General features: G+C 45.4%; 1 protein-coding gene across 1 annotated transcript in view; it reads right to left on the bottom strand.

Moving 5' to 3' along the window:
• The window catches only part of KCNH3 (potassium voltage-gated channel subfamily H member 3), an 87,410-nt gene that overhangs the window by 987 nt on the left and 63,175 nt on the right, over positions 1 to 23,248 (bottom strand). The window contains exons 5-14 of the mRNA XM_070937763.1: positions 20,126 to 20,378; positions 17,440 to 17,597; positions 15,783 to 15,990; positions 12,825 to 13,091; positions 10,484 to 10,683; positions 7,039 to 7,288; positions 5,773 to 5,987; positions 3,733 to 4,013; positions 1,878 to 1,981; positions 1,697 to 1,764 (exon numbers count right to left, since the gene is read on the bottom strand). Of these exons, the coding sequence (XP_070793864.1) occupies positions 1,697 to 1,764; positions 1,878 to 1,981; positions 3,733 to 4,013; positions 5,773 to 5,987; positions 7,039 to 7,288; positions 10,484 to 10,683; positions 12,825 to 13,091; positions 15,783 to 15,990; positions 17,440 to 17,597; positions 20,126 to 20,378 (2,004 nt within the window). The remainder of the gene's footprint in view (positions 1 to 1,696; positions 1,765 to 1,877; positions 1,982 to 3,732; positions 4,014 to 5,772; positions 5,988 to 7,038; positions 7,289 to 10,483; positions 10,684 to 12,824; positions 13,092 to 15,782; positions 15,991 to 17,439; positions 17,598 to 20,125; positions 20,379 to 23,248) is intronic.

Below are 23,248 nucleotides of genomic sequence, written 5' to 3'. Positions count from 1 at the left end.
CCTATCTAGGTTTCCCTAATTGGGGAAAGCATTGGAGAAGATGGTAAGACTGCTGCTTCTACAAAGAATGCTGGGTGAAAGCATCCCTTTCAGTCAGGCTTCAAAGGGGGCCTGAAACTGTCCTGGATAGTTTTGGCTGAAGATGCTTTTATTGGAACCAAGCTGGGATTTGCAGGGGTTGGGAATGGGAAGCACTGTTTGGGCTTGATCCTGGGGTTCCAGTCTGATAATGGCAGGGGGGGGGGAGAGCAGTTAGAGTTCATAGGCTTTCTGTGTGATGTAGGACTCATTCCTTTCCCAAAATTGTTTAACACCTACATGAAACTGCAGGTTGGTTTGGATTGAGGTATCATAACAATCATACACCCCTCCCTCCCTCCTAGATGTGGTAGATTAATTCAAAAGTAATTCCAAGCAAGAGAGTTGCTTTTTGTTCAGAAGCCATGAGGTTTTGTGATCACCCTTAATCTGACTAGGGATGGAAAGCAGTTCTGCAATTGTCTCTGGAGATTCTCAGTCATCCAGGTCATGGTTGTCCCAAAAGTGCTTTTTTTTTTTCAAAAGGCCACTGGACACACTGTTTTTCCTTGAAGATAGTTTTCCTCTTCAGTTCAGAACCGAAGAAGCTTCGTGGATGAGGAGCGAAACATCTTCAAGGAAGAACAAAGAAAGTCCAGTGGCCTTTTGAAAAAGCACCTTTGGGACAGATCTGCAATTTGTGGTTTCTGATACATGACTTTCTGCTCGATCAGCAGCAGGGACACTTGCCCAGCTTGGAGCTGTCTTTGAAGGCTTCCCAGAAGCCAGGCCCTCTCTACTAGCATGTGGCAGAAGTGCATTGGTTGCCACTAATTTTCCGAGTATAAATCAAAGTGCTGTTTTAGACCAATTAAGCTCTGTAAGAGTTGAGCCCATGTTTCTCTACAAGGTTGCCTTGTGTCCACGTACAACAGGCCTATCCCACAATCAGCTCAGGGAGCGATGCCTGAAGGGAAGGGAGGACTTGGAAGCAAGTTTTTTTCTATGATGACCTTGTCATTCAGGAATACTCTAGCTCCAAAGGCCAGATCGCCTTCATGCTTAGAAATTAGGAAAATAGCAAACAAGCCATTTTGTCAAGTCGTGAGGGGAGGGGTTTGGGATACTCATTACATTTAAAAATCTGGTTTTAGGTTTTCAAAGAGGATGAATATCATAGTTTTTATTTAAGCTAACTGGACTACATGAAAATAGGTACGAGATAAATTATACAAGTAAGATTACTCGGTCAGTTGCACCCAAAGAGCCTAGTACCTTTCCTTTGGTACTCAAGGCAAATCATGAGTTTGTGTTTTCAGAAGATCATTTAAATATACTATTCTCTGTAGAGAATATTTTCTAGACTAGTGTTTTGGATTTCCAAGGATAGCCTGCACATATGTAGTCTGCTTCCCTCCGGAACAAAAATCAAGGAAGCTCAACGTAAACCTCTTTCTAAAGCAGGGTTGTCTAACCTTGGTAACTTTAAGACCCGTGGACTTCAATTCCCAGAATTCTGGAAGTTGAAGTCCATAAGGCTGTCTCTGTACAAGCCTGTTATTTTAAAGCAGGCTGCTCATGGCAGGCAGACACATGTCTTTAACTTATTAGATGTCAAGTGTGGTAAAGCAATGCTATCAAAGGTACAAACTGACTCTTGAGTTAAGAAAAGCCTTACCGCTTGGCGCAGTTTCTCAATGGTGTCCGCGCTAGATAACTCAGGAGGGATAGTGAGCAGGCCGCTATCTGGAAGAGGAAAAAGGGACCGAGCTGATGAAGGCCACAAATTCAGCCTCCAAGTGCTCTTGTTTCTGATCAACCCCTTCGTGACCCCTTCCCCATATAATGCAGAATATTACCTGTACCAGGTGAAGGGCTGCTGTAATCTGGTCCTGATGGGCCAAGGCGGAAATTGAAAATAGGTTTGTCTGAACTGGACCCATCCTCAATTCCATCTACAACTCTTTTAGAGAAGAAGGGGGAGAAAACCAGTAAGCATTTCAGGAAAGAGAGGCACGGGGAGAAACTTGCATACCTGTGCTTCAGCATCTAAAAAAGATTAAAGTCATGGCAACTGAATCAAAGTTAGTTAATCTTGACAAGTTTCGTTACTCATCCCAGTCAAAAGACAAAATTTAGTTAGGCAGAGAGTCAGAATGTCGTTGGAATATACCAAATCTTGATTAAAAATTTGAAGATTAAAAAACACCACTATGAAAATCCCAAATTGGCTATCAACAATGGAGGCAATGACACACCCAAACACAATAGACCTCAGTAAAATGGTAAGATACTCAGAAATTTTATACGAGAAAGAATTAAAATCAATGCAAACATTGAAAACACGACTGTCAAAACAAGACTAAAAAGGATCAAAAACAATTTGGCATATATGAAAAACAATTGGAGTTGGATAAAATTTTATTAGGAACAGAAGGAAAAACGATTACAAAATTATATAAATTTCTACTAAGATATAAAATGGAGGAGGAAGTTTTAAAAGAAACTATGATTAGTTGGGGAAGGAATTTCGGTCACAGCATAGAATTAGAACAGTAGGACAAACTATGGGAAAGGAACTACAAACTCACAACAGCAGTTGCCTACAAAGAAAACCTCTATAAAATGTTTTATAGGTGGCATTTGCCACCAGTGAGATTGGCCAAGATGTATCCCAATTTATCACTCAATTATTGGAGATGCAACTATAAATCTGGAACATTCTACCACATGTGGGCATGCCCCATCACAAGGAAGTATTGGTGTCAAATTCAAAAATGGTTGGAAGAAATTACGAAGCAAAAAATAGATTTGAAACCTGAATTATTTTTATTAGGAATACTGGATCCGAAAATGAACAAAAACCTTCAATACATTATATTGCACATACTTACTGCAGCAAGAATCACATTCACAAAAAATTGGAAACAAAAAAATGTACCCTCAGATGAAACAGTAATTAGGAAAATTCTAGAATGTGCAGAGATGGATAAAATGACTATGGAGTTGAAAGAGAGAGAGGATTCGGAATATTATGAAATATGGAATAAAATGTACAGTTGGCTCAAAAATAGAAATCAGAACAAGAAATGTTTAACTTACTATTGATGAAACTTAAAGTAACTGAACAACATTAAATAAAGAGATGTAAATATAAACAAATATAAATGTGTAGATAAGAACAATGAATATTATAATGTGTATATATATATATATGTTGGAGTAATGCGATTATGCTACTATTGAGTAGTAAATAGAAATGACAGAATAGAGTACTACAAAAGCAAAATACATAAATCGATATGAAATGCTGTAAAATTACCAGTAATGTTATGTAATGTTCAATACGTTATGTCTTTACATGTTTTGTTTTTATATGTGTGTGATTGTTATTTGTGTTGTTTTTGAAGACAAACTGTTTTAATAAAAAATTATTTTAAAAAAAAGGAATATACCAAATCTTGCCACACCAAATGAAGTTACTTGGATGAGTAACGAAACATCTTGGATTCACAAACTTTGGTCCAGTTGCCAATTTGATTTTAACTTTTTGAAGATACTTTTGGCCTGGTTGATTGAGTCCTCATTGATATACTGTGCTTCAACAGTAACGTCTGACACTCAACATGGGGAAAGGCATTTCGATGGGGCCTTGTAGTTGGGTCCCCATTCCCAAAGCTGGCCTTCACCTCCTTTCCATCCTGTTACCCTTACCTGGGGCTGAGATCTGGGGGACCGCTGCAGGGCACGCTGTGCAGCCGCAATGCTGTAGGACGTGAGGATGTTTCGGAGGTCACGTGGCGTGGCATTCCTGACCGTGAGGGCAGGTGGCTGTGGCCGCCCGAGGACTTGGGGAGCAAGGGGCTGGCGGGCTCATCCTCTATCTGTGTAGGCAGGCAGGGCATTCTGCGGCGTGGAGGAAATAAAATCTCTGCGTCCTTCACTACCGAAAGCAAAGTGGCAGGTTCCTGGCTGCTTGGAGATGGCGACTCGGCCTGTGGTGCAAGGAGACAGTGAAGGAACCCTTGCCTTTCCCATTACAGCTGCCTTTCTCTCTAGAATTGGAAAAGGACTATCCAAATGTGTAAACTATATTCCTCCCATTGGATTCTCCCTCTCATTGGTAAATGAGTCTCATTTCCAGATCCTTCCCCTCCTCCCCAATCTTGGGGATTTTTTAAAGAAACGATTGCTGTAAGACAGGGGTCCTCAAACTTTTTGAACAGAGGGCCAATTCACGGTTCCTCAGACTGTTGGGGGGGGGCGTGGACCGGCTGGCTGGTCATGTGACCGGGTAGGTGTGGCCAATTTAGCAGTCCATTAAACAATGCAGACAAATTAAACTTTAATTTGTTATGCTCCTGGGGGTGGAAAGGTGGTTAGTGAAGGGATGTGACTGCCTTGGGGTGTGTGTGTGAGGGACTTCGGTTTGTGTGTATGTGTGTGTGTGTGTGTGTGTGTGTATGCCTCCCTCCCTCTCTGGAGGCCAAGGAGGCGAAAAACTGGCCCGTTTTTGGCATCCCGAAGCCTCTGCATGTCCTGTTTTTGGCCTCCAGAAGGCAGGGGGGCTAGTGGGTAGGTGGGGTGATGTGGGCGTGGCAGCCTCGTGGTCCCACGCGGGCCGGATTAATGGCTTCAGCGGGCCGTATCCGGTAACAGTTCAGAATCCACATGATTTTTTTTTTGTCTAAGGGCTGGTTCAAATCTGGAATCATTCATATAGATATTAGGAATTAGCCGCCTTAGCGAGATGTCCTGTGCAAGCTATTCATGACTGTCAAAGGTTTCTGAACTAAGGTGGGATACAATTCAAACTGATGCATTGAAGTAGCTGGAAAGGCATAGAAGCCCAGTTTTATCACCAGTTTTCCCAAGTCTAGCTACGTAAGATTTTGGATTGGTCAGTAAATTTACCCCAAATTTTCTTATTGACCTTGAGTGGCTCTGGAGGATATACTGAAGACCTACGCAGTTGTATAGCCTCCTTTCTTTCTAATGGTAAGTTGGAAGCCCAAGAAAAGCATGCTACAGACAGTTATTCTCCTCTAGCTTTCCTTTGGCCTTTGTGGGTTCTGTTGGCTCTGTGCAGGTATATATAGCAATAGCACTTAGACTTATATACCGCTTCACAGTGCTTTACAGCCCTCTCTAACTGGCTTACAGAGTCAGCCTATTGTCCCCAACAATCTGGGTCCTCATTTTACCCACTTCAAAAGTATGGAAGGCTGAGTCAACTTTGAGCTTGAGTCAACTTTGAACTGCCAAATTGCAGGCAGCCAGCAGGCAGGCAGAAGTAGCCTGCCCCACCGTGGCTCAGTGGTTACAGTCTTTTATATATTACCATCTTTTATTAATTTCAAGTAAACCAACTCTTTTTTTGTTTTGTCTTTTTCTCCCAGATTGCATTTTGTAATTGGATTGGATATACAACATATAGTATTAGAGTGCCAAAATAGAGCACTCTATAATGGAGACCTTGCTGATTTCCTGGCTGTGACAAATGAAGCAAACAATTTTATCTGTAATCCAGACATATGTTTATAACATTTTATATTTTGTATTTTCATCTCTTTGTGTTTTTTTTATTGAAATGTGATGTGGATGTGCTATATGATAAATAATAATTTGTAATTGGATTTACCTCCCAGAGCCTTGGCACAATAACTGAATGAATCACTACTGCACCCAGAATGTGGCAATGGCAATTGTTATCCAATAATAACAAAGACTTCTCTATCACCCTGCTCCGCTCACCTGGAACACACTGCCTCCACCCAGGTTGTAGCTGAGTTCACAAGGAAGTTCACGGCGGAATTTGCTGGCAAATTCTGGGTAGAGCTCCAGACTAGCCAGCAGACCAGACAAGCTCAGGCACTGCAGGTCGCAATAGGTGAGGCCCCGCACGTCTGCATTGGCCTGGACCCCCGGTTCCTTGGATGAGATGTGGCAACCAATCAGGTCTCCCTTCCCTGCAAGGAAAAGGTGAATCCTTCATCAAGTGGAACAAAATGGAAGCCCTTTCAGACTCTTGTTCTGAAAAGAGGCTCACTGAAAACCCCAAATTGAAAGCAGCATTGGGATGAGCAGGATGGGATAGAAAAAGAAAGCAGAGCAGAGCACTTGGGAAGAGTTCATTTAAAAAAGCAGTAATCAAAGGCAAAAACGTTTCAAGTCTTATTGCATGGGGGGTGGATGGGAAACAGCATGCCAAAATGAAAGTTCAGGCCTTTATTCCCATCTTATTCTGGGATATAGTAACCTTTTTCTCTCTGCAAATCTTCAGGACGTGAGCGTTTAGAACTTCTCCCATTACACCTGGATCAGGGGTTGGTCCTAAATTTTTTTACTACCAGTTCTGTGGGCGTGGCTTATTTTGTGGGTGTGGCTTGGAGGTCATGTGACTAGGTGGGCGTGGCTAGCTGGTCAGAGTCATTTCTGGAAGGTCCTCGCACTTACGATGAGTCCTCGCACTTACGACCCAACTCATTTGTTTGCTTTTAACACTGATCAGCTGTAGGACAGCCCTTTGAAGCCCCGCCGCAAGAATTTAAACAGTTTTTTTCCCTCTAGTCATCAGCTGGGACTCAGGAGGCAGCAATAGATTGGGGGTGGGACCAAATAAAAGGTAAGAATAACGTGGGGGGGTGGGCGGGGGGGGAGAACCGGTTCGGTGACATCATATTGCCACCACTACTGGCTCGGTCAAACCGGGAGGAACCCACCACTGACCTGGATTCACACACCATATTTCAAGTCTAGGTTAAATGGGTTTGGATAATTCCTGGTTCGTTGTGTCATGGGAATTGCCATTGTTTTAACTGCTATGAAAAACAGGCTGTTAAGTTGGGATATGGTTTATTACTGTGGGCACACCAAGATGTGGGGACACCGTGTTGTGTTCAACCAGCTTGAGGCTGCAGCAGTTTTCAAGTCCAGCCAACTTTTTGAAACTTCCCAGTCTCCCAGATTTACAACATGGGAAGGGGAATGAACAAGGACCAAAGGGGAAGCAGGCATTACCTAGGATGGCAAGCACGGTTCCATCTTTCAACACTTCCATGGAGCCCGAGCAGATGAGATACAGAGCCTGGAGCGCATCTCCCTGCCGGATCAGGTATTCCCCCGGTGTGCAGAAAGAAGTCCGGACACTGAGTGAAAGGGAACGTCGGCAGCCCCGGCTTGCCCCCTCAAAGAGGGGCAGCTGGAGCAGTTCCTTGTGAAGGTGCAGGGCAATATCGGCACGCAGCTCATCCGGGAGGCTATGGAGCAACTGGTGAGAAGGAAGACACAGCACCAGGGTTAGAAGGCCTCCCTTTCCTTGGGAGACCGGGGAGGCTGCCTTTGTCCAGGCTGGTATAAGGACTCCTGGGGGTTGGACTAGAAGACCTCCAAAGTCCCTTCCAGCCCTATGATTCTGTGAGGTTATTCAATGCTGGAAAAAAGAATTGATTGGAAATAAGGTTGAAGGAGCTGCCCTCAAGATAACTAGCAAAGGGGCTTCTCAAACAGGATGGTCATCTTCCATAATTTCTAATGCCCCAATTTACACAACCACTCTTGACTCCCAAATTTCATAGCCTCTAGAACTCGACTCCAAAAAAGGCTTCACTGGCTGATGGTCATGTTTTAAAAGGCTACTAGATAATTTTTGGTGAATGGAAGCTTCGGTGGCGAGAGCTGGAGTAGGCTGTATCAAATCCCCCCCCCCCGTCATTTTAAGGTCTGTCATTGTCTCCAAAAGACAAAATAAATTTCTAGAAACATTTCTGAGCTTTGTGGAGGAAAAGGGAAATACTGATGTAAAATGAAGTTGCTGTTTCATTCCACCTTGAACAGCTAGAAGGATGTAAATGTTTTAGCTGGCACCTAGAAGTTTAGAATTGGCTTTGGGCAGCGAATCCAGTGCCCAAAGGAATGTCAATTTGGTTAGCAATAGAATTTGGCTTCTAATTTTTATTATAACAAGAACAAGTTCTTGTCACCTAGAGGGGAGGCTGAAAAATCATCCATTGCTCAGGTCAGCTTATCCATTAGCCAGTCCAACAGAAACACTATAGAAACATATGGGCCAAGCTTTCAGAGGGAAGCATTGCTTTATTTCAATCATTTGCCCAGCTGTTTCTATACAATATTTTCATTGTTCCACCATTTACTGTTTAGTGATCACATATCCCTGACATGGCTAGACAGAATGTCTTTGCTTACCTGAAGCTAAGTCAGGTTTTGTTCTCCATGGGTCCTCCCCACCCCAAGCCCCAGTTCTGATGGGCTGATTCCATTCATGAAAATACAGATAGTCCTTAACTTATAATCACAATTGGGACCAGCATTTCTGCTGGTAAGTGACTCGCATCCGATTTTCTGAGCTTTTTTGGCCATTAAGTAAACCATTGCAGTTGTTAAGTGAATCATATGGTTGTTAAGCAAATCCAGCTTTCCCCCTGGTTTTGCTTGTGGGAAGTCGTCTGGGACAGTTGCAAATCGCGATTCTGGGATGGTGCAAACTTCGTAAATACATGCCGGTTGCCAATTGACCGAATTTTGGTCATGTGACCATGGGGATCATGTGACCATGGTTGTTAAGTGCAAAGCTTGGTTGTAAATCACTTTTTTTCTTGTGTTGTAATTTTGAACTTTCGCTAAATGAACGGTTGTTAAATCGAGGACTACCTACATAACAACAGAGTGAGGAATAGAGACCAGAAGGTTGCAGTTAAGGCAATTGTGTACAGGCCAAGACCAATTTCAGTGAAATGGAAGAGGAGTACCCACCTTTGTTAACAGTCTGTACCAGTGGTGAAATCCAATTTTTTTTTACTACCGGTTCTGTGGGCGTGGCTTGGTGGCAGGGGTGGGTTCTAAATTTTTTTACTACCAGTTCTGTGGGCGTGGCTTATTTTGTGGGCATGGCTTGATGGTCATGTGACAATTCTTTAGGATTTAGCAGAGGTACTGGTCTACCAGGCTTTTAACTGCTTGCAGAGCTGTACCGGTCTACTCATTTGTTTTTGGAGGCACCGGTCTAGCCATTTGTTTTTGGAGGGACCGGTCTACTCATTCATTTTTGGAGGCACTGGTCTACTCATTTGTTTTCGGAGACACCGGTCTACCATCACTGCCTTTTAACACTGATCAGCTGTAGGGCGGCCCTTTGAAGCCCCTTAGCAAGAGTTTAAACAGTTTTTTTCCTTCTAGCCGATCAGCTGGGACTCGGGAGGCTGCAATAGATTGGGGGTGGGGCCAAATAAAAGGTAAGAATAATGCGGGGGGGGACGGGAGGGCCCAGCTCCCAAACAAAGAGAACCGGTTCGGTGATGTCATATCGTCACCGCTACTGACTCTTCCGAACCGGGCTGAACTGGGAGGAACCCACCACTGCTTGGTGGGTGTGGTGTGGCTTGGTGGGCGTGGCTTGGTGGGCATTGCAGGGGAAGGATACTGCAAAATCCCCATTCCCTCCCCACTCCTGGGAGAAGGATATTGCAAAATCTCCATTCCCACCCCACTCGGGGGCCAGCCAGAGGTGGTATTTGCTGGTTTTCTGAACTACTCAAAATTTCCGTTACTGGTTCTCCAGAACCTGTCAGAACCTGCTGGATTTCACCCCTGGTCTGTACTATTAATACTCTGCTTTCCTGTTCTGCTTCCTTTCTCCTACTGGCTGAGCTACCTGTCTCTTTCAATTCCACAGCTAAGACAATGTGGCTCATTTGTCAACCTCCTGATCTTTCCCTCTGCTCTTCCTCCAAGAACTTCAAGGCAATTTCCCAGCCACTGACCAGCTATTGACCTTCACAATAATCCTGGGAAGGCTGCTTAAGGGCAAGATGGGTGGGGAAAAAGAAATTGGCCTAGAGCTCTCCTGTGATTTATATAGCACATAATCAATAGCTTTGACAGAACGGTTGAAACTCTACACTTCCTATTTGGAAGGCATGTTGCACACAATGTGGCCACTCCGGTGGTGGGTTGCTACCTATTCGCCCCGGGTCAGGTGAACCAGTAGCGGTGGCAGCAGGAGGCTCCACCCACCCACAAGCGAACCAGTAGCAACGGGTTTTGAAACCCGCCCCTGGGTCACTCAACTTTTCTCTGCTCTGGGCATGCCCCAAATGCATTGGGCTACAACTCTGGTCACATACTAGCATACTTATCAGCTTTGCTTAGCTAGGAATGATGGGAATTGTAATCCAATGCATCAAGCAGGCCAGCTAGTTCCTCCCCAGCTGCTCTCTCAGGAGAGTCAGGTAGCCCTGGGTAGAATCCGCTACCTCAGGGGTCTCCAACCTTGACAACTTTAAGACCTGTGGACTTCAACTCCCAGAATTCCTCAGCCAGCTTGGCTGGCTGAGGAATTCTGGGAGTTGAAGTCCACAGGTCTTAAAGTTGCCAAGGTTGGAGACCCCTGCTCTGCCTTGTCCACTTTTCCTGCCCAGGTCTTGCCCTCACCAGGGTTGGATCTCACCTCCCGCGTATCAATCCCATTGCTGGCACTCCAGGTGGCTTGGAAGTATTCCAGCATGCGCTGCTTCAACGGTGGAGGGATCCGATGGATACGGATGTAGTCGCGCAGGTCACGTGTACGGCTGTGATAGAGGAAGCGCCGAGCATACATGCGTTGAATGATGGCCGTTACGTTGCCGAAGACAACAGCGTGCATCAGTGCTGGGGATGGAGGAGAAAGAAAACAGACCGAGGCTAGTCTGGCTGAGACGGCCAAGGAGGTGGTGAGCACCAGAAGCACCGCCTGGTTTTGTGAAGCCAGTAATGTCAATAATGCCTCCGAATAGGAGGAACAGGACAAACTTCATGACCAAATTGAAAAGAATGAAGAAAGTGTTGGGACTAAAAGTTTTGGACATAAACTTTATCTAGGTAGGAGAACAATGGAGCAATAACTGAGCTAGAACGGAACAGACTGTTAATACAGATTCAAGAAGCAGATCAAGTTTTGGGATATTCACTTTATATGAATAGTTTTAAGCATGTTTATAAAAAAAAAAAAACAGCCAAGGGCAGTGGTGGGTTTCAAATTTTTTTACTACTGGTTCTGTGGGTGTGGTTTGGTGAGTGTGGTGTGGCTTGGTGGGCATGGCTTGGTGGGCATGGCAGGGGAAGGATACTGTAAAATCTCCATTCCCACCCCACTCCATTCCCACCCCATTCCAGGGGAAGGATACTGTAAAATCTCCATTCCCACCCCACTCCAGGGGAAAGTTACTGCAAAATCCCCATTTCCTCCCAATCAGCTGGGACTCGGGAGGCAGAGAATAGAGGGTGGCGGGGCTAGTCAGAATTTTTACTACCGGTTCTTCGAACTACTCAAAATTTCCGCTACCGGTTCTCCAGAACTGGTCAGAACCTGCTGAAACCCACCTCTGGCCAAGGGAGAGGTCCTCTGACCTGGCCTGCTCCTTCTGATGATAGTTTTTTATCTGGCAACGTGGTTCTTTTTTTTTTTTTTGGTAGAAGAGAGTAATTCAAATAGGTTCTTCTTCATCTACATGACACAGGACAGATAGTCCTTAATTTACAGTCATAATCAGGACCAGGATTTCCATTGCTAAACCCAATTTTACAAAACTTTTTTTTGGGGGGGGGGGGCAAATTACTGCTGTAGTTAAGTGACTCATGTTCTCGTTAAGTAAATCCAACTTCCCTCATTAACTTTATTTGTCAGAAGCTAGCTGGAAACATCGCAAATGGTGATTACACAACTCTGGGACGCTGCAACTGTCATCATACATACCAGTCACCAACTGTACCAGAATTTGATCAAGTGACCATGAGTATGTTGCTACAGTCGTGAGTGCAAGGACTGGTCATCAGTTATTTTTTCCCCCCACTCCTGTTGTAACTTCGAACAGTTGCTAAATGAATAGTTGTAAGTCGAGGATTACCCGTCATCCAATTCATAACTTTTATTATCTCATTCTATGGACATGTTTCTGCATGTCCTAGCCTAAGATGAAATTGCTTATTTGAGTGGTCAGTTTATTATTTATTATGTTTCTGCCTCTTTCTCCAAAAAAACCCACTATCCTAAAAAAGCCTGTTCTCTAACATACAGACCCTTGCCCCATAACTGTAGTTGTGGCTGTAATCCCACTATTCTGCAATTAAATCACAAACTAACAAACTAATCTTTCCCAATCTTGCTATCTCTAGCTGTCTTGGACCTACAAACATGGCAGCCAAGAATCTGGGGAGCTGAGAATCTGGGGAACATCCAGAGAATATCCAGGTGGAAGAAGCAGCACAAAAACTGAATCAGAAGAAGAATTCCAGGTGGTACTTTCATTGTAACCAATGAATGGGCAGGGAAGCAGGCCTCTCCTTACGTTGACAAGTCATTGTCTTTTTCCCCTTTCAGTAAACCTTGCTGAAGATTAGTCACAGAGCATATGAACAAGAGGTATTCGGTGTGCCTACCCACCCCTTGGCTCTTCTTTCTTCTTGATTTCCTTAGTCTAACCGTTACAAGTTAGGTCTAAATTTAAAAAAGGCAGCTTTCATTTCCCACCACTAATGTGTTCCACAATCTGAGAAGAACCGAGATCGGCCATCTGGTTTTCTTTTCTTACCATTGGAAGGAGGCTAAGGATGTAAGAACCACCTTGCTGGTTGTTGGCGATGTACCAAAATAAAACTCACAATAATAGAAGGTGCTTGGCCCGTTGTCATGAGAACTAGATTGCCCAAGAACCTGAGTTAGAAGCTGAGAGGAGGAGGGGGAGGGAAGATGCTGGGGAGGTCTTGCTGGTTCTCCTTCTTGATATCCCACCCAGGGGCAGAGCCCAACTCACCCCCCACCAGCATGGTGCAGATGGAGAAAATCTTCTCTGAGTCGGTGTTTGCCGATACGTTGCCAAAGCCCACACTGGTCAGGCTGCTGAGGGCAAAGTATAGAGAGGTAATATAAGCACTGCGCAAGGAGGGTCCCCCTAAGAGTTCCCAAGTTGTGCCATTCAGGGAGGAAGTAGTTTGGTTGGCAGGTTCTTCTTCACCACTGCTGTTCCTCTGAGCCAGGTAATAGGGAGTCTCCAGGCGTCGAGCCAGCTCCTGCAGCCAACCTGCAAGGATGGGGAAGAAGGAAGCGAAGCTAGAAGAAAACCCAGTTAAGCTCCTTCTCCTGAATACTATTCCCTCACCCTTATAGATGGGATTTCTTTTCCAAAAACATGCCAGCTGCACACACAGCCTGTTCTGATCCAGTGTCCTGCAGAAGAACCTAAATAGTAAAGCCTTGTAGGCCAGAAGATAGAAGTTCCAACATTGGTCCATCAGACAGCTTTGGACAACCAGGGCATGCAGGCAATTGCCTTCCTCTACTGCTTGTCTAAAGTATCTGATATGTCGTGTTCTATGAGGTTTCATTTGAATCTATTTTAACACTACTGTACTAAAAGAAATGGGGTACACAACCTATTAGCCTTCCAGGAATAGTTGAACCATAATTCTTGGCATCTTTCCCACTGGTCATACTGCCTGGGATGGATGGGAATCAGAGCCCAACAACTTTTAGATCAGGGGTGTCAAACTCGATTTCATTGATGGCTGCATCAGGGTTGTGTTTGACCTCGGGTGGGTGTGTGGCTAGGGTGGGTGCGGCCAGCTCGATATCACTCGTGTGGGGCCTTGAGCGCTCTGCCAGCGAAAAGGGGCTCCTGACTTCCATTTCCAGTTGCAACGGTCTTCTGCAACCCTCTGCCAGCAAAAACGAAGCTCACGAGGGCCGTACGTGACCCTCCTGAGCTCCGTTTTTGCTGGCAGAGGCACTGCGGCCTGTTTCCAGGGCCACCAGGTGGGCCAGATCTACACACCACAGGCCGGATTCGGCCTGCGGGCCTTGAGTTTGATACCTCTGTTTTAGATGATCACAGTTTTTTCTGGCTGGCTTTAATGATAACTTCTGTGGATGTGTCATATCCCTCTATAAATATAATGTCTTTCACTGAGGGCACACATTTTCTAAGTTCATGATCGCCCACCCTTCTATAGATCAATGGTTTTCAATTTCCCTCCCAATTATGGAACCTCTTGGCTCACAAAAAAATTAATTAATTAGTTCTTGGAATCCCTGACCAAGTGGTAAAGCTCTTGTTGCTAGAAAAATAGCTGAATCTGAGTGAACTATTTTTAATCTTCACCTCTCACAGAACACACCAGGTTCTTACAAGATCCTGGGGTTCCATGAGACACAGTTAAAAAAATCTTGGCAATGGCTGTACACATCATAAGCTTTCTTCATGCAAACTGCTCCCACCTGGCATCCATGCTTAAGCAAAGTGGCACTATTTGTCTCCTGTCACTGCACATAGGGTGGCTTTTTTTATAGCAGCGGTGGTGCTAGGGTTAAAGTTGAGGTCCAGACCTTGACTTCAGGCCCAGGCTCATCCCTGCTGCTGCCAAGTGCCACTGTTCAGGATGGCCTAGAGATGAAGGGTGGGGGGCGGGTGGGGGGAGATTCTTTTCCTTTTCTTTGTGTGTGTATGTGTGTGTGTGTGTGTATGTATGTGTGACACAGCAGCAGAGTCAAGTTAGGCATTTTCTGAATTTTTGACAAGCTGAGCCCAAAGATGTTCACTGTCACTGACTAAGACACTGATCCAGGTACAGTATCTCTGAATTTATCCCAATCTCTAATCATTGTGTGTTTCCATGAAGCCTCAGAATAGAAGAATTGCCCCAGATCAGTAAATCCTGCAGTGGTTAAAAGTGAGATAGCTCAGGGGTCTCCAACCTTGGCAACTTTAAGACTTGTGGACTTCAACTCCCAGAGTTCCTCAGCCAGCTATGGGAATTCTGGGAGTTGAATTCTTAAAAGTCTTAAAAGTTGCCAAGATTGGAGACCCCTGAGCTAGAGAATAGAAGTATCTTCAAACCTAATTGCTTTCAGAGATCAATGGAAGTGGGACTGTGGGGTCTCAGGAGCTCCTCAGGAGTCCTTCCCCATTCCAGTTCTCACAAACCCCAGAGAATTTGAAAAGCCAGAAGACAAAGGGAAGGCCCCAAACCCAAGGTGAAATTTATCCCAATCTCTCTGCAGCTCATTCTCCCAACATCGGTCGCTTTCTTTCTCTCGCTTTTCTATGGGAGATGGTGAGCCAGAGGCAGCATTTATGAAGGATTAAAACAGCATTCCCCAATGAAGTGCCATCTGGATGTGTTGGATGTCAGTTCCCGTCATTTCACCCAGGGTGCCCGAAGGGAATGGGGCGAATCAGGAATTCGTACCATCCCAAGTTGAAAGCCAAGGCACCGTATCAGAGAGAGGATGAATATAATTTGAAAGCATGGAGGAAAGTGATCCATCGCTAAACCAAAGATAAATTCAGAGAGCCTGGAGATCTCTGCTTCACCAAGTTGCAACAGATATATCACCCTTGAGCACTGAGCCTCTCTCTCTCCACACTTCCCTAGGGATTTGGCAGCCCTATCTCAAAGCCAGTGCGGCAGTTACTTGTTAATTTGTCGCCATGTGGTCCCTAGAGTCTGCTGGAGAACGGTAATTATGGAAGAGCTCATGGTCCCCAACACGAGAGAGACTCTGCGGATTACTTCTGCCCTTGACTGGAGGTGGCCACAGCCATTCATACATGCCTTTCTGCTTCTACTTGGCCTTAACAGTGCAGCTTCCCCTGAGTTGCAACATGCAGCGGTCTGGGGAGCTCCAATTCTAATCTGGAAGAAGAAAATACTCCCCCCCCCTCAGTTGCCCCCCTCTGAGTACCACACCAAGGAAGTTAGGCCCTGGCACGCACCTATCCCGGGCACCTGGGAGGGGCTGCTCTCAACTTCCCGCTGGCCGATGAAGTACCAGACGCAGGCAACCCAGTGAGCCAGGAGGGCAAAGACGGTCATGAGCAGGGTGAGCACCACGGCGCTGTACTGGGAGTACCGATCCAGGTTGGGCAGCAGCCGTAGTAACCGCAAGAGCCTCACCGTCTTCAGCAGGTGTGCCCCAAAGTACTGGGGGAAAAGAAAAGACCAGATATGCCTACACAGCACCCTCTGGGGTCGAGGGGGAAGGTTGTGATGGCAGAAGGGAAGAAACATGGCAACGTCACCAAGGCCCCTAGCCGTGGTGGAATTCTTTTTTTTTTTTTTACTACTGGTTCTGTGTTCATGGCTTGGTGGGCATAGCAGGGGAAGGATACTGCAAAATCTGCATTCCCACCCCACTCCAGGGGAAGGATACTGCAAAATCTGCATTCCCATCCCACTCCAAGGGAAGGATACTGCAAAATCTCCATTCCCACCCCACTCTAAGGGAAGGATACTGCAAAATCTCCATTCCCACCCCACTCCAGGGGAAGGCTACTAGAAAATCCCCATTCCCACCCCACTCCAAGGGAAGGATACTGCAAAATCTCCATTCCCACCCCACTCCAAGGGAAGGATACTGCAAAATCCCCATTCCTTCCCAGCTCCTGGGGAAAGGATATTGCAAAATCTCCATTCCCACCCCACTCTGGGGCCAGCCAGAGGTGGTATTTGCCGGTTCTCCGAACTACTCAAAATTTCCGCTACCGGGTTCTCCAGAACCTGTCAGAACCTGCTAAATAGCACCCCTGGCCCCTAGCCAAAGGGTACCAGGGTTGCTTTGAAGGAATACCGCTCTCTTGAATTCAATTTAATTTTAAACATCTCTGAAATACCACACCAGCAAAAGAAGGAAAAAACAGAAATGTCTTCCTTCTTTTAACCTGCTAACCAAATTATTTATAGTCATTTGGGTAGTAAGTTTAAAATGCATCCAACTGATACTTCAGTTTCTGAAGTTTCACACTGGCTTGTAATGAACTTCAGACCCAAGCATGCTCCTTGGTCCCTTCCCAACATTTCTGAGTTGCAATTACCTGGGCAAAGAGTTCTAAAGGGTGCTTTGGATCCCAGAACTGAACCAAGCCCTGCACAATCGCCAACAAGCTGGAAATAACCAGACTTAGTTGCAGTCATGAACGAAGAGTCATCGCCACTAATGCAGAACTGAACAGGCCGCAAGCCTTCCCAAGGCCTTCTCTGCAGCGGTCTGTCCACACTCACACTCTCCTCATCAGTGGTCTGACCTTCTGCTGGAACAGGCATTTTTCCAGCAGGCTCAATTCAGTGGAAGGTTTCCTTAGCCATAGAGCGTTCTCTCTATTAACAGGGAAAACTCTCGTTAAAGTTTCTGAGGTTCCAGATCAGGAGCCATAACTTACAGGCCGAAACAACTCACCAGCAGTAGTTCACCCAGAAATGAAATATTGAGGGAAAGACCAAGTTCAGGAAGCAATAGCGGAAAAGCCAAAATCAACTAAGTTGCAACTCTTGACTCTCTACAAAGATATACTTATGGCTGCATGAAATGGCCTTGAATAGTCCACACTTCTTCTGTGTGTGTGCCTCATCATGGAGGTTCTGAGCCCAACTCACCACGTTGACCTTGAAGGCATAGAGAAGGTCGAAGGGTAACGCTGCTAAGAGGTCCAGCACGAACCAGCGGGTCAGGTAGTGTAGGAATATAGCATGAGGATCAAAGACCACCTGCCCTGATTTGCTGACAAATGTGGTGCGAAAATTCAACACGATGTCTGCAAAACAATGTAAACAACAACGATAAAAGAATGGCAAAAGTTGGCAACCTTTATGCAAGTCCTCCTTCCCTTGGTGTCTTCCAGATATCCCAAGCGGAATGGGACTTTCCGTCTCCTACCCTTAGCCGCGCCTGCTTCTCCGCCAGGCTTCCGCCTTGGAAGCTTTTCTAGAAAAATCCTAAACCCTATCCCAAGATTATAAATCTGACAATTCCTGGTCATGCTACCTAGGAATTGTGGAAGTTACAGAATGACACAATTCAAAGGCATCTGGTAGGAAAGGCCAGGCTACTTATACCATATTTTTCGGCGTATAAGATGCACCTGAGTATAAGACGCACCTACCCTTTTGGTGAGGAAAAGAAGAAAATGAAATCTCCCTCTGCCTCTGAGCAATTTTGCCTCTTTGCAGCAAACAGCAAACAGCCTGCTTCACTTTCATTTTCGTTTTCAGCATAGCTTGATTAGCACAAGGGGAAAAAAAATCTGCTCCAGCAATTTACCTCTTTGCAGCAAGCAGCAGAGCCCTGTGTAAAACAGCTGAGAGCAAATCAGCTGAGAGTTGGGAGGCCGATCCAATCAACTTGTGCTAATTAGCCTGTGCTGAACCTGAAAGGAGCTGTTTTTTCTTGCTGTTTGCTTGCAAGGAGGTAACTGCAGCGAGGCAAAGGCCAAATGGTGGGGGCCAGTGGGTGGGCGGGGCTACATTCGGTGTATAAGACGCATCTAAATTTTCACCCCTTTTGGGGGGGGGGAAAGGTGCATCTTATACTCCGAAAAATACGGTAATACTCTCACCAGCTGATGCTTTCAAGCTGTGAGCCCACCATCAGCTGGTTTTCTTACTGTGCAAATGGTCACTTGAGTGGAAGCCATGGAGTGACACTCATGTATAGCTGAACTCGCCCCAAACAGCTCCTTTGCCAGTGAAAGGACATCACCTCCTGGGAAGGCCCTAGCTTGTTAGAAGTGAATCAGAAGGCCTGGGAGGGAGGCAAAAAGGTCTCCCTTAAATCAGCTTTGAACAAGGAATCCTATGAGTTGGTCATGCAGGATCTAGCTCCATGCCCCAATTTTGATCTGGGACCTCTGTTGCCAGTTCCTTAGCAATCTCCAATTTTGGAAGCAAAGAACTTTTCAGGCAGATGCCCTCAGAGCAGTGGTGATGCAGTGGTTAGAATGCAGTATTGGAGGCTATTTCTGCTGGCTGCCGGCTGCCGGCAGTTCAATTCTCACCAGCTCAAAGTTAACTCAACCTTCCATTCTTCCGAGGTCAGTAAAATGAGGATCCATATTGTTGAGGGGGCAATAGGCTGACTCTGTAAACTGCTTAGAGAGGGCTGTAAAAGCATCGTGAAGCAGTATATGAGTCTTAAGTGCTATTACTATCACAAATCTTCACAGGCTTCCCTCAAAACCAGAGCCGAGCCTTCTTGATTCCAGTTGCCAAATTCCTAAATGCAGAAATGAGCGTCTTTCTAACAGTCCCTGCACTCCAAAAACTATTAGGCCGGTAGGGCTTCAGAGTAGATCTGCATGGTTGCCCATCAATATTCAATATTGATGGGCAACCAATATTAAAGGTAGTGCTCAACTTAGGACCAGAATTGGGACCAGAATTTCCATTGCTAAGCAAGGCGGTTGTTAAGTAAGTCATGCCTGATTTTACATTGTTTGCCATGGTTCTTAATTGAATCGCTGCAGTTGTTAAATGAATTGCATGTAATTGTGAATCAAATCCGACTTTGCTTGTCAGAAGCCAGCTGGGAATGTCACCAAAGAAAGGAAGGCATGCAAATGGCGATCCATGACCCTGGAATGCCGCAATTGTGGTAAATACATGCCAGTTGCTAGGTGCCCACATTTTCATTATGTGGCCTTGGGGATACTGTGATGATCGTAAGTGCAAAGACCAGTCAGACGTCACTTTTTTCAGTGTCGTTGTAATTTCAAGCAGTCACTAAATGAATGATTGTAAGTTGAGGACAACCGGTATTTACAGTGATAGATAGATAGATAGATAGATAGATAGATAGATAGATAGATAGATAGATAGATGATAGATAGATAGATAGATAGATAGATAATAGATAGATAGATAGATAGATAGATAGATAAATAGATAGATAGATAATAGATAGATAGATAGATAGATAGATAGATAGATAATAGATAGATAATAGATAGATAATAGATAGATAGATAAATAGATAGATGATAGATAGATAGATAGATAGATAATAGATAGATAGATAGATAATAGATAGATAGATAGATAATAGATAGATAAATAGATAGATGATAGATAGATAGATAGATAGATAGATAGATAGATAGATAGATAGATAGATAGATGATAGATAGATAGATAGATAGATAGATAGATAGATAGATAGATAGATAGATGAGATAGATTCTCCTCTGTCTTGGAATGTCAGGAATTAAATGGGGGATTGTTTGTATCTTAATCCTGAAGGTTGCCAACATGCCCCCCCCCTCCCAGGTGCTGATACCTGTCCCCATACCTAAGATAAAAAGGATTTCAACAGAGAGATCACAGACACTGGGGGGCGCACGAGAAGTCTCTGGAAGCCCTTCATCCTTGGTGCCATTGAAGCAGACACTGTAGGGCACTGTGACAGCCACGTACAACGTGGCCAGGAGAATCAGTCCGTCCCAGCCAGCCTTGAAGGTACCGTAATGCAGCAGGATGAATGGCGACTTGCGAGCAGCAGCTACTTTGTATTCAGGCAAGGCAGGCTTCTCACCAAACACACCCTGGAGAGAAACCAACAAGAAAGAGTAAATGCTCGGAACTGCAAGGCTAGGAATTCACTGCTAACAATGGTCACTGTGCAAAGCAGGGGTCCCAGGATTGAGCAAAGCCTCCCCACCTGGCCTATATGGCAGGGGTGAAATCTAAAATTTGTTACTACCGGTTCTGTGGGCGTGGCTTGGTGGTGGTGGTGGGGTCATGTGATTGAGTGGGCATGGCCAATTCTTTTTTTTTACTTTTAAAACCATTTTTTACATGTAAAACCATGTAAAACCATGTTAAACCATGATTGGCAGGCAACTCAGCTCGGATCGTCAGAGCTTGGATCGTCAGAGCCATTTGGCTCTGGCGATCCAAGCTGAGTTGCCTGATTAGCCTGCCCGCCGCCATCGCTACCTACTCGCCCGAGCCGGACCAAACCGGGAGCATTTCACCCCTGCTATATGAGCTGGTAGGTAGGGAGACCCCGAGGAATCCATCAAGTTGATCACCGGCTGCCAGCAGTTTGGCAGATCAAATCTCACCAGGCTCAAGGTTGACTCAGCCTTCCATCCTTCTGAAGTGGGTAAAACGAGGACCCAGATTGCTGGGGGCAATAGGCTGACCCTGTAAACCGCTTAGAGAGGACTGTAAAGCACTGTAAAGTGGTATATAAGTCTAGGTGCTATTGCTATTGCTAAGTAGGGAAGTTAAGAGCGAGTAGGCGATTTTGCATCCAATTAGTCCACCACTGGATCTGCCTGCTTTTTTGGTCCTATCTTTGGGTACTGTAGTGTGATGGAATATGTACCTGCAGCATCAGAGGGGGGGAGTATTTTGCCAACTCAGTGCCTTCCGGGAAAGCGGCTCGGATCAAGAGACAGCACAGTCCTGAGTTGAATGGGGAAGAGGTTCAGGGTAGCCACACCCTAGAATCTCTCGGGATAGATCTAGTACAGGGGTGTCAAACTCAAGGCCCATGGGCTGGATCCAGCCCACGGGGTGCTTAGATCTGGCCCATGGGGCCATCTTGGAAACAGCAAAGTGCCTCTGCCAGCGAAAACGGAGCTCGCAAGGGCCTCATGCGGCCCTCCTGAGCTCCATTTTTGTTGGCAGAGGGTTGTAGGAGGCTGCTGCAGCCGTTTTCGCTGGGAGAGTGCTCAGGCCACCACAGGCACCCCTGACACGAGTGATGTCAAGCTGGCCACGCCCACCCTGGCCACACCCACCCCGGTCCCCTGAGGTCAACAAAACCATGATACGGCCCTCAATGAAATCGAGTTTGACACCCCTGATCTAGTAGATTGGGAGGTTATAGCTTTAGTTTGGCAAGATTTTGTCCATTAGCTGCAAGCAAATAAAAGATTGAACTCAACCGGATCTCATTGTCTCATCTTTAGGCTTGGGTCTGACAGGTAGTAGGTTAAAGAATGTCTATTTGAAATCCTGCCTGGTGAGGCCCCTCTAGGGATCCAAAACTGGCGATTTCAGGTCTACAAGTCAGTGTGGTGCCATTGCCCTGCTAACCAGGGAATTCTAGAGGATGCAGACTGAGAATAGTTAGAGGGGACCAGGATGGGCCAGGCAAGATTTAAAATCTTAAATCCTTTCCACGATTATTTTGCCCTGATCCAGTAAAGCTCAGATACATATGCCTCAGTTGCTGAATACAGATCTTCTTCACAAAATTATAGGCTTAAGAAGGATAACTAATTAAATGTGACTACTACCCATCTGTAGCCTCTGGAGGGAAGGGTGTACTGCATTTGGTTGCACGCTCCAGTAAATACACACTACTACAACTTAAACCAAATACAAGTACATTCACTGGGGCTACCTGAGATTGCTGATATTTTCTGTGCTTTTCAATTTATTTATTTTTTTGTTTCAGTATCTGTTTTGACTTTTGCAGTGAATGAACCTGTCCCATATTTAGTGTATGTTTAATAAGGAAATGTTGATTTTTTTAAAAAAAATATGAGCCAGCTGTTTCATTAATCAGGGTGAAGAATTGCCCTGGGCAGTAGATTTTGAGTGTTATTTATAAAATCTGTAACACAGCAGAGCTGTGTATGCTGCTGCATGACTTATTCTTCATCCTTAAATTAGCCTTGCTCTGTCCTAAGACGTAATAAAAAATACCAACATTGAAGTGAGAATCAATTGCCAACTGCTTGGCTTCTGCATATGGAATAGAAGAGGCAAAATCATTTCAGACTGGCCTTCATTGGAATAAATTAATGTCTAGATAATCATGGGAGTACAGGTAGTGTCCTTGAGTTATGGCCACAATTGAGCCCAAAATTTATGTTGCTAAGTGAAACATTTGTTAAGTGAGTTTGCCCCATTTTATGATTTTTCTACTATTGATTACTACTGATTTTGAGTCATTTGGGCCTGTTCCTGAACAGGGCCCGGACACAATCATTCAGATGAACATGTTACAAATATCGTGTTTCCCCGAAAATAAGACCCAGTCTTATTTTCTTATTTTGGGGGGGGGGATGTCTTCTGTGGCCGCTTGCAGCCAGACGCCGTGTGGCTCATCATGCCGGTGCTTGTGCTTGTGGCAGGAGGTTGTGTGGTGTGCTGCACTATTGTGTGCATGAGTAGCAGCACTGGTGCGATGTGCCGCACTGCATCCTGCTGCAAGCGGCAGCACTGGCACGATGAGCCACATGCCATCTGGCCGCAAGCGGTGGCACCAGCGCCACGAGCCTAGCAGTGTTCTGCCGTGAGCAGCAGCACCGGCACAATGCGCCATGCGGCGGCCTGCCGCAAGCACCAGCACCGGCGCAACAAGGTATGATAATTATGATAATCTGAGATGGGATCTCCTCCGTGTGAAATCAACCAATTTTGAGGTCCTCCTTCAAGCATCATCTTGTTTAGA

The sequence above is a fragment of the Pituophis catenifer genome, unplaced genomic scaffold (genome assembly GCF_029215685.1).
Source record: "Pituophis catenifer annectens isolate HBS135680 unplaced genomic scaffold, rPitCat1.0.hap2 SCAF_2, whole genome shotgun sequence".
Taxonomy (NCBI): Eukaryota; Metazoa; Chordata; class Lepidosauria; order Squamata; family Colubridae; genus Pituophis; species Pituophis catenifer.
This window is presented reverse-complemented; position numbering and strand designations above follow the sequence as displayed.